We start from the raw sequence: 11,140 nt of genomic DNA, 5'->3' as shown, positions 1-11,140 counted from the left end.
AATAAGAGAAAGCTTCCCAACAGCTAGAGCTATCAAAAAATGGGATGGACTGCTTTGGGAAGAAGGGAGTTCCCCACTTATTGGAGGTTTTCAACTAAAGACTGGAATATCACTTTTCAAAGAACTGGTTAGGAGGCTTCTTGATAAGTAAAGGTTAAATGAGGTACCTTGTGAATCCTTTTGAATGCTAAGATCCTATGACCTCCTTAAATAAGTTGTGTTCTTTCTTATTCAAGGTTAAGAGCTGCTTTTAGGGTTGTTGTTTTTTTTCCCATTCTTAACCCAGTGCTTGGTATATAGTAAGTGCTTAATAAATGTTTGCAGGTTTGACTGAAAGTACAAAATAGAGAAAGGGAATTTGGGCTTTATAAAAATACCAACAAGACATCTTTATGAAACCAGGTTTATTAAAACTCTACAAGTCAGACATTCATGTCCATTTTCACATATATACATATTTACAGGATCAACATAGTGTTATTAGCTTCCCTGGCAGACTCTCCTGCCAGCACAGACTCTTTACATGTAGGCTGTATCACAGATACAAATGTCACACAAATGGCACACAACCACGAGAGTGTTAGTGCATCAGAGGCTCTGGCCACTCCATTCCTCCCCTGCTTTCTTCCCTAATTCCCATGATTCTGTCAAGTTAGTACTGCCAAAAGATTCACATTTACCTTTGTTTTGACACCTTAGTTATTCAGACACAGACGAAAAACAGGACGACAAAGCCTCAGACAACCACAAAACTCATAGAATACATAGAAAAGGTTGCACATATGTACAAAGCCCACAGTACATGAGGTATCCATGGCACCCTCACAAGGCATCGGACAGCTTGCCAAGGCTTAGCCCTGTTGTAAAATGACCACGCTGTAACTGTGCCGTGCATGTATATACACATATCTACGCACACATATAAGTGTACATACATGTATGCATATGTGTACACGCACATTTTTTTTTTACAATGTTCCATTTACCCGTGTAACCAACTCATCTTTGGGACTGTCCCAGGAGTTTACTGAAAACTTTTAGTTTTCTTTTTAGATTTATGTTAATACAAGTTGCCATTTCTCCAGAGCCACAAAGAAGGCCACCCTGGAAAGATAAAGCAGGAATCTTAAGCAGGATTGGCCCACTTATTCACTCTGACAGTCAATGACACAATACAATTGATTTATTAATCACATAAAGTCTGAAATATTAACTATCATGCAAACACACACATACACACACACACACACACACACACACACACACACACACACACCCCTACACACTGCTAGAGGCAGATATACTTAAATAGAGAAGAGCATTCCTAGAAACCAGTCTAAAACTCTCCTAAGGCTACCCAAAGCTTGCCTTCTAAACATTTCCATGTTTCCTGCTGAAGAAAAGAGACATTTTTGACATTTGCTGGACAGGGTACTCCTGAGCTTTCTCCTCCAAGACAAGAGGGTCAACCCTGAAATGCCTTCAGAAAGACACAAGTGCTAACACACTTGGGAGGAACCAAAAGAGCTAACTGCTTCCAAATACGCAAATTATTCACAAAACTGCAGTCTCTCTGCCTGAGATCAGAGTTCTGAAATAGCCAGGAGTTTAGAAGCTTTTTATGATTTTTTTCCATGGTTAAACTGGTAAGTACTTTTATAGCTGGGGCTAGGGATGGGGAGAGATGGGGGAGTCAGGAAGGAAAGGGGGAAAAGTTTCAAGTTCAGGGAGAAGGCATTAGTGTATATGAGGTCTTAACAGGAAATTGAAGAAGTCTGGATTTATGCAGCAGGGCAGGCTCTTGTATTCCTGAAACAGTCTGATCAAGGAATGGGGCAAAGCAGTTGGTACATGAGTCTAAGAAGATGCAGGTTTAGCAAACTTCCAAGTGGATGGCACAGCCATTTGCAAATGCAAAAAGGTACCTATCCAAAGAGCAGCAAGATGGCGGGTTCATTGGACCAACAGTTTATCTCATTGGTAAAATATGGCTACTGCCAGATAAGTGACTACACATACATCAAAAATCACTGCAAGATTCACTCAGTCTCCCTCTAAATTTTTCAAGTTTGCTTCATGGTAAAAGTGTGATTCTGTCCCAGTGCCATAACCTTTGTCAGTGGTAAAAGATGCAGGTCTCAGCACCTAACCAATCAGATGTGAGGACTCCCTGAGAACCATAAAGGCTCTGCTGGGCAGCCAGAGTGCTTCTATCAGCAACATTGCCTAGCACAAAAACATCAGGAACAGGAATTCTGAGTAAAACGGCTATGCTTATTTACATTGTCACTTATCTGGTCATCACCATACTTAAAGCTCTACCCATCTATAAAAATGGAAAGACGAAACCCTTGAAAGAAAAAAAAATGCCATGTGTGAGAATTATGAGGTTTTTGAGGTTTCAGGATTAGCAGAAGAAGGAACTAATGTCACTGTCTTCCTGGTATTCTGGAACAATCTGGTCTGACGTTCCTGTTTCGTGGTCTACGTATCCAGGTTCCAAGACTGATTCAAACCAGGGATGAAGTAAGACCTCTGGAGCTGTGAGTCTCTCGGAGGGCTCCCGTCTCAGAAGACTACGAATGAGGCATCTGGCTTTGGGGGATATGTGGTCAGGGATGCAGAATTGTCCACGGCGGATTTTGGAGAAAAGAGCACTGGGGTCTGAGTCATGGAAGGGGTATCGCCCAACTAAAAGCGTGTATAGCATCACCCCTAAACTCCAAACGTCCGCCGACTTGCCGGAATAGGTCCCCGTTGTATTTAAAATCTCAGGGCTCACATAGGCGGGACAGCCGTGTTTGTCCGAGAGAGCATCGTCTTCCCCCTTGATGATGTGAGTGTCTTCGAGGCTTTCTAGTCTGAGCTGTGTCCTGCACGACAGAAGAAATAAATATGAGCTGTTGTGAAGAATGAGGAGCGGCCAAAAATGGAAACCACAAATGTTAGCAGCTAAAGTCCATAACCAGTATTTGGAAGAGATCGAGCCTGCTCAGTCCTACACGAAGCATGGGGGGGGGAAGGACAAATTCAGCACTACTGTACAAGTATCAAATGCACTTGCAAGTCACAAGAACAACATAAGCCTCAATATTTATCAAACAATTCCAATTACAGCAAATGTTTGCAAACTTAAAAGGGCAGGATGCACACCCCCTGTTATCATCACTGTGCATAATGCTGGTGCTGACAAAGTATCAATAGTTATGTTATCTCAAAAAAAAAAAAAGTAGCTATCCTGGCTCTGCCACTTAGTAGCAAGTCACTTAGACACACAACATGTTGTGAGGATCAAATGTTATAATCTACAATACAGGGTTTTGCAACCTTAAAGCACTACTTAAGTGTGAGCTGTGATTATTATATTCATTATATATTATTATTAACTTGCCAGGCTCCTTAATCTTTTTAGACTTGAATTTCCCCATGTGTTAGGGCGAATTATAGGATTGAGGGTTAGAGCTCACCTAGTCCAAACCCATCATAAAACAAGAAAAGGAAATCAGATCATCCCTGCCATTATGCTCATGGAGGCCAAGGGACTATTCTCAATTTTATTAATTATACCCACAATGCCTGCCACACAGGAGGTACTTAATAAAAGTTTTGGGGACATTGACTGAAGAATCAAATGAGATCATATTGGGAAGTACCTTTTAAACTACAATGTTTAACCCAAATATAAGATGAATTTACCAAAATTTTGTAAAATTCCTTTCATGGTTAAGAGGAGGGAGTGTGACCTATGAGGTAAAGAGTATCTGGAAGAGTACTAAGTTCTCTTTCCTTTTGATTCACTGATTTAATCTGGTCTCCAGTCATTAACTGCCTGCGTTGCTCTGAGAATGTAAACACCGTGAAATAAAGAGAACACAATGTAGTCATTTTTGTTGGGCACTGTTAGACAGCCTTGCTTCTGGTGACCTACACACACATACACACACACACACACACACACACACACACACACACACACACGTCTACCTGGCCAGTGATAGTAACAATAATGATGGCAAAGTGGTCAGGAATGTTAATTATATTTATTTGAGCACTTAGACAAGAGAAAACTTAGCCTGGAGGGGGAGAGATTATATGTGCAAGAAGGTGAATTTGGGGTCTGTGTCATCTTTTCCCCAAAGTGACACACAATATCTGTTATTAATGCACATATATCAATATACAGGTATTGGGAAATCCTGCTACTGGAAAACCTTTGATCAAAAGGAGCCTAACAAGGCAAAAAACATCAGAAGTGAAAAACTTTAAAGGTCCCGAAGACCCAGAAGTCCAAAGTCACAAAGGCAGCTAAGTAGCAGAGCCATGCTTTGCACCCAGATCCCCTGACTGCCCATCTAACTTTCTTTCCCAGCAGGAGCCTTCTCAGCTGTCAGACCGGACTGTACAGGTTCTCTACTTCCCAGGGCCGTACAAACCATCTCTTTTTCCTCTACCAGTCTCTCTCTCCCACAGTCCTTTGAAATGGCCCTGTTTCAGTGCAGTCACTTCTGAGATTCAATACAGTTAGTACCAGCTGATGGATCAATTCCTTTTCCTCTCTGAGGCCCCGTTTTCTGTTCCCCCCCACCCTCCCCTTCCTGCTCAGTAGAGTGTACTGTACATGCGTTAACTTCAGTCTGTCCTCAGGGTGACCTCCTGTAGTTATGTAAAATACCCACTGGTTCTGTAAACGGAAAATGTGACTCAACCCACACTGTCCACCCCATTGGCTGCCACAGGACTAAAACCCTGCACCTGTGCTTGATAGACTAAGCGTCAGCTTTAAATTGCTTAACCCTCTGCTTGCCAAAGTCACCGTGTGCACAACATAAGCCTGTGCAAGACACATTTCAGGTTAGCAAGACTGTGCAATGGATGTTCCAAAAAAAGGATAACCTCTTCAGGGGTGACTGGACCCAGCATCAATCATCTCTCTTAAGCAAGTAGGTCACCATTCTAAATTAATCTGTCCATTATCCTCAAATTGAAATAGAATCCCAAGTCTACAATAGGATTCTCTTCCTCTGAACAACACTCCTAAATTAAACTCAAAAAGCACATCACCAATAACTGTTTTAAGTTTAAAAACTAAATCAATTTGTATTTCACAGTAAGATCTAAAGTTTCCCTGTCAATCACCAGACTTATCTGCTTTAGTGCTTTATCAAAGCATCCTTGGGCTAGAGGAATTTAAAAGAAGATACCTATAGGGTATCTTACAAGACAAATAAAAAGAACACTGAATGGCAACATTCAAAATGTCATTCACCAATATTTATATAGTACTTGAACTCAACAACCCTCTCATTTGATTTTCACAATGCCCCTCTGAAAGGTAGGTGCTACTATAATCCCCATTTTACAGATAAGGAAACTGAGGCAAACAGATTAATGATTTGCCTAGGGTCATACAGCTAGTATAAGTGTCTGAGACCTGATGTAAATCCAGGTTACTCTAACTCCAGGTTCTAACCACTAGGCAACCACATGGTTTAAAAAACAAAACAGAACAGAACAACAACAAAAAAATTACTCTCCCCTCTGATAAGTGTTAATATTCTCTCCTATAATTTTACCTAATTTTAATTTTTTATATACATATATATACTGATATATATAAACATATGTAAATTCATGTATACATACATATATATATATATATATAATACACAAATATGAGTATACACACATTTCCAAATAAAATTAAACAACTTAAGGTTAGGAACTATTCTGTTTTGTTTGTTTTTGTTATTCCTGGCAGTGTGCCCAGCATATAGTAGGTGCTTAGTAAGTGCTTGTTGATAGATTGATTTCTAAGTTATCTCAAATGCAAACCTAAGACCTGAATTTCCCTCTTCCTAAACCTAGTTCTTTATTATCCGGTATGGACCATATTTAAAACTGAATTCATGCCAAATTTCTATTTATTATTCATATGGGTTGTTTTCTGAAGATTTAGGCAAATAAATGAAAAAAAAAATGTGATTATCCCACCTGATACTAATATATGACATAGCATTTGGGCTGGAGGGGTAGAAGGCATGCATTCTCTAAGATTTAAGTAGTTGATTTTGCCTGCCAGACATCAAGGATCCATGTATTCTTTCAAAAAATCTGCAGCTCTTTGAAAAATTCCCCCATGAGACAGGATGCTATAAAAAAGTGGTAAATAGCTATATAGTGAAGACTTACTTTTTATACTACATATTTGTGGTCTAACATCATATATAATTTTGGAAGGGAGAGGTTCTATAATCACATTTTATCCATCAAAACTATTTTCTTTCCTAGATCTTCTTAGAGAGCTTAAAATAAGATTTTGTGGAGGGAGGGAAGAAGGGAAGACAATAAGTATTGTACTTCTTAATTTCTTAAATGATAAATCTGGCATAATATGCTGGGCTTTTTAAATGGGAATTTCTATTGACTAGATCAACATGAAAATTTGCTGCAAATGCAAAAAAGTCACAGCAGTAGCTGTCACTAATGCTCACCTCTCCTCTGTGGAGAAAACAAATTTCCTGAGCTTCAAGTCGCCCAACACAATGGCAGACTGGTGGCAGTGGGCAACTGCAGAGACGATCTGCTTGAAGAGCCGGGCAGCCTCCTCTTCCCGAAGCCTTTTTCGATTTCTCACATAGGAGTGCATGTCCCCAAAGTCTTTTTCAAAAAAGACATATGCCTTGGTATCCCCAAGAATCACTTCAACAATCCCTGTGATATTTCTGTGAGATGGCAGCTGGATATAAGGCCGGATTTTATCTTGGTAGTGTTTAATAGGGAACACCTGCAGAAAGAAAAGGGGAAATAAGCTTTCTGTTGTGGAAATAAAGGCTAAAAACTGGAATAAAATCCCAACTCTGTGAGTTGCAAGCTGTATATACACAGTTAATTAACTTTACCTCTCTGTTCCTCAGTCATGGATTAAAAAAAGAGGCGGGGAGGTTGGACAAGGTGATCTATATATACACCAAGAGACAATATGGTACAGTGAAAAATCTCTATCTGGGATTGAATAACTTGAATAATCTGGTTAGATTTCTGATTCTGCAGATTATGTGACCTTTAGGCAAATCACCTAACTTCTCTCAATTTCAATAACCTCAACTGAAAAATGGGACAGTTGGGCCAGATGACCTTTAAGGAGCTGAACATCTTTAAATTCTATGACAGATTACTAAAAATGTTGCTTCTTAGCACCCATGTTGAAGTTAGATGTTTAATTTCAACATGAATGATATCTAGAATTGAGCCTACATATTCCTGAGGCTGTTATACTCTCCTCTCCTTAGGTCATATTCTTCCTCCAAATTTCACATTACCTCTGCCAATACTTAAAAACCAATAACACCTACTAAGTCTCCAGAGACCTGATTAAGCTAGAAGTGCAGCCATCCACCTGTTTTATCTACTTGAGAATACTCGAGGGCCACATCTCCCTAGACAATCAGATCCAGCCAGGCAAGGACATCCAGTCTTTCAATTCCTCTCTATCTCTCTATTGTGTACTGAATACAGTGGATGCTTTCAATCAGTGTTCACTGATGACTGATTAAGAGAGGCTTGGTCCACTCCTTGTCTCCTTTGCTCATCTTAGCATCGGGAAACCCTGGCTTTATTCCATAATAGTTTAAAAACTGTAACTGTCAGTTGTTTTACAATCTAGAATTGAAGAGTGTTCATACAAAGTATCAAGAATATGGTGACTCTGCAAGAACAGGCAGCAAAAAAAAGGTAGAGAAGAAAAACAGCGGAATACAATTCAGAGGAAAGGAGAAAGATGATTGGTGACAGACAGAAGCAGAAACAAAGACAAAGTGATACAAAGAAAGACAGAGACAAAGGAAGGGAGACAAAGACAGGGAAAAAAATCAGAGTATGACACAGCTCTGGGCACTTTAAGCAACCTGAAGTGTGACTCAGGTATAAACATCATTCATCTGTTTCTCAAAAGCTCAGAGTAAATGCTTTCAAAGGAGGAGTTTTAGATCTACTGATTTTTTTTTTCCCTTCCCAGGGAATGGGTAACTTCTCTAAGAAACCAATTGTGCTCTTTTAAAGGCCTTTTGTTTTTGCCAGGGTTACTCATATCCTAGACTCAACTGGAAACGGTGACACATGGACCGTCACCATCTGGATCCAGCTATTATCTGTTGGGAGGAACTGGATAGGATTACACAATCCTCAGGTCCCACCCCATCTCTTGTGCCAGTCTGATAGATTGCTAGTAAGGAAAATCCCTCTGTTACTCCCCAACGTCCTGCTCCCCACCCCCTATTACCACCATTCATAGACACTTCACCAAAGTGGCCTTTTGGACTGGTTACTTAGAATTTTTTTTTCCTTTTTCATTCCCTAAATGCAGTTTTTGCAGCATTTAAAATGCCCCTGAAGTCAGACAGACAGCAGGTGGCAGTAGCCAAACTCAATGACAAACACTCCATTCAGATGGAGTCAGGTGAGCAGCAGAAAACCAAGCTGACCCAAGTGCTGACCCCTCAGTTCAGGTGAAGGGTGTAAGCCCGAGAAAGCCGGCAATGGCTTTTTGAAACAGTTGTGCTTTCTGAGGGGAGGGAATGTGCCTTTGCGGAATGAATTCTCTGGGTGGCTTTAAATTTATTGGAAATGTCAAGAGGATGGGTGCACTAAAGAAGGAAACTGCAGATCCTGTTTCTGGGAATTTATCTTCTCAATGTTAAAAGGAAAATCCATGTCACGAATTAAAAGGAAGTGAATCGAGAACAGATCTTTTCTATTAAGGAGTGTCAATTCTAAGGGTGCTGTTTGGCAGACTCTCTGTCTCAGGCCTGGGGGGGGGGGAGTCATAGAATCCCAAAATCGGGATCTTAGAGGTCATGGGATCCACCCTCTCTCTCACGGAGGCTTATTACTACGTGCCCAATGAAAAGTCCTAGCACTTCTTAAACGCCAGCAGGCTCAGAGTGGCAGCCGTACCAGCCTCCAAGAAAAAGGTACCTCCACCCAATGTGGCTGATAGCGAGGAGCTGGATGAATTACTTTCGGAAGAAGAGAGTAAAGACTGCTCAAAGAGAGGAGCGGTTAAATGAAATGTGGTTGAAAAATTACGCCTCCCCCAACTCTTCAAGTCCGCTCCACAGTCACTGAGAGAGAAGTCCCTTGAAATCCCAGCAAAAAGCCTTCCCACCTCCCCAAAGAAGACTCTTGCCTGCTCTCCCTAGTTCGGCCCCCTCTCTCCTCAAGTCCTTACTATAACTGTGCCCTCCAAGAGCCCGTGATTGGAGATGAAGATTGAATAGATTTTTAAGGTCCCTTTTGACCGATGATCCCGCCAGACCATTGTCCAACCTCCCCTCTCCCACGCGGCGTCCCCCGGGCTCGGGAGTGAGGGTGGTCGCCGGGAGCCGGGGTGGGGCCGTACCTTGCAGCGTAACTCCTGACCGGTGTGGATGCTCAGCGCCCGGGACACATGCTCCCGCTCGGCTAGGGGCAGCAGAAGGTAGCCAGCGATCCGGCTGGGCCCCGGGGCGCTGCCGCCGGGCGCCGAAGGGGAGGGCGCGGGCGGGGGGGTACAAGGTGAACTGGGGGGGCTGAGGTAGTCCGGAGGGTTCGGGCACTCGGAAAGTCGCAAGCACTTGGCTGCCACCGCGGCCGTCTCATCGCCGTCCAGGAGACGTTTGGAAGGGGAGCCTCGGGCTGCAGGGAGCAGCAGGCCCGGGCTGCGGGGCTGGACGTTGCGGCTCATGGCAGGGCGCAGGGAACACATCCAAGTTCTTGAGCCCCTAAAGCAGGGCTATTAAATCCCCGAATCCGAAAAGTAATTGGGAGCGGGGCCCCAAGGTCCAGAGATCGGACGGCAACTACCAAACCTGAGGCGTCTCTTGAAGTCTTCTGGCTTTCACCCCCCACGGGGGGCAAAACTAGCCAGAGCCGCTCTAGGGCGCCCACGTTGCAGCCGGGGCCGGGGCTGACTGGGGAGCCACCGGGCGGTCCGGGGGCCAGCTCCACCTTCTCCCCCCTCCCCGAGGGGGCGGCTCAGTACTGGGATCCCCGAGAGTCCCGGCTCGCGGTGACCGCTGCTAGCTGGCTCGGATGGCTTCTTGCCGCTGCCTAAGTAGAGACAATCCAGGCGGAGAAAGGTCTGCACAGAGCGCGCTCCGGGTCCGGGGAGCCACCGGCCTGTGACTCGGAGCTAAGCTTCCGAAACGGCAATGAATGCCAGTCGAGTAACCCAGAATCGCGAAGCCCAAGTCTCCCGGCAAAGGCACCTTGGCAACTTTTGGCGGCGCTTCTCCCCCTACGCGCTCTTCAGCCTCCGTGCAGGGTGAGGAAGAGTGGCTGAGTGTGAGCGAGTGAGTGTGCGGTGCGCCGATCCCAGACTGTGCCCTCCTTCTTCTCTTCCTCCACCTCCTCCTCCTCCAGCGGGTGACTCACGCTGTATACACACAGTCCGATTATATGTAAACAGTTGGGAAGCCGGGTTGTGCAATGAGGTGCTACGATTCCAGCTCCTCGGCCCACCACCCGGCTCGCTGGCTAGCAGCGGAGGGAGGGGAGGGAAGGGGAGGTGCAGCAGCAGCAGCAAGACGGGGCGGGGGGAGGAGGAGGGGTCTGGCGGGGAAGGGGCAGCTTCCAGGCACCCAGGCGACGAGCGCACGGATGCAGGTGACGAGTCTGGGGCAAGAGAGCGCGCGCCCCCCGCACACACTTCTCCGACCCACCGCGGGAGGGAAGGAGAGAGTGCGAGCTTGGAAAGAAAGAAAGTGGTAGAGGAAGGAGGAGAAGGAGCTCGCTCTCTTTCGCTCCCTCTGTCTTTTTGAGCCAAACCCGCGGGCCGGGAAAGAGAAGGATTAAAAGTTGCCGTGACGCTAGAGTCCAGGAGAACCGGAGTTGGGCTGGGGTTGGGGAGGGTGGGGGGAGAGAAGGGGAAGGGGCGGGACTCGGTGGGCGGAGTTTGGAGGAGGCCGGCGCTCATTGGTGCGCGCTCCTTCCATTCACTCCGTTGCGATTCACCGTCTCTGCTCGAGTACAATGGGCTGCAGAGGAGGAGGAGAGAGATGGGGGAGGAAAGCGCGTGAGCTGCTTTGTCGGGGTCCTGGGGGAGAGGGAAAGAAAGAGAGCGCGTGCCAGGGAGCGCGCGCGGGTTCTGCGGGATGTGGCTTGA

General features: G+C 44.8%; 1 protein-coding gene across 1 annotated transcript; it reads right to left on the bottom strand.

Annotated features, from left to right (window-relative positions):
• Positions 1-1,253: 1,253 nt before the first annotated feature.
• TRIB1 (tribbles pseudokinase 1) lies at positions 1,254-10,873 on the bottom strand. The gene is made up of 3 exons (XM_051971084.1): positions 9,398-10,873; positions 6,492-6,784; positions 1,254-2,873 (listed from the first exon to the last, which is right to left on the bottom strand). The coding sequence occupies exons 1-3, from the start codon at positions 9,740-9,742 to the stop codon at positions 2,408-2,410; spliced, it is 1,104 nt and encodes a 367-aa protein (XP_051827044.1). The 5' UTR covers positions 9,743-10,873; the 3' UTR covers positions 1,254-2,407.
• Between the last annotated feature and the right edge of the window lie 267 nt (positions 10,874-11,140).

The sequence above is a fragment of the Antechinus flavipes genome, chromosome 1 (genome assembly GCF_016432865.1).
Source record: "Antechinus flavipes isolate AdamAnt ecotype Samford, QLD, Australia chromosome 1, AdamAnt_v2, whole genome shotgun sequence".
Classification (NCBI taxonomy): domain Eukaryota; kingdom Metazoa; phylum Chordata; class Mammalia; order Dasyuromorphia; family Dasyuridae; genus Antechinus; species Antechinus flavipes.
The sequence above is the reverse complement of the archived record's forward strand: the minus strand, read 5'-3'. Positions and strand labels throughout refer to the sequence as shown.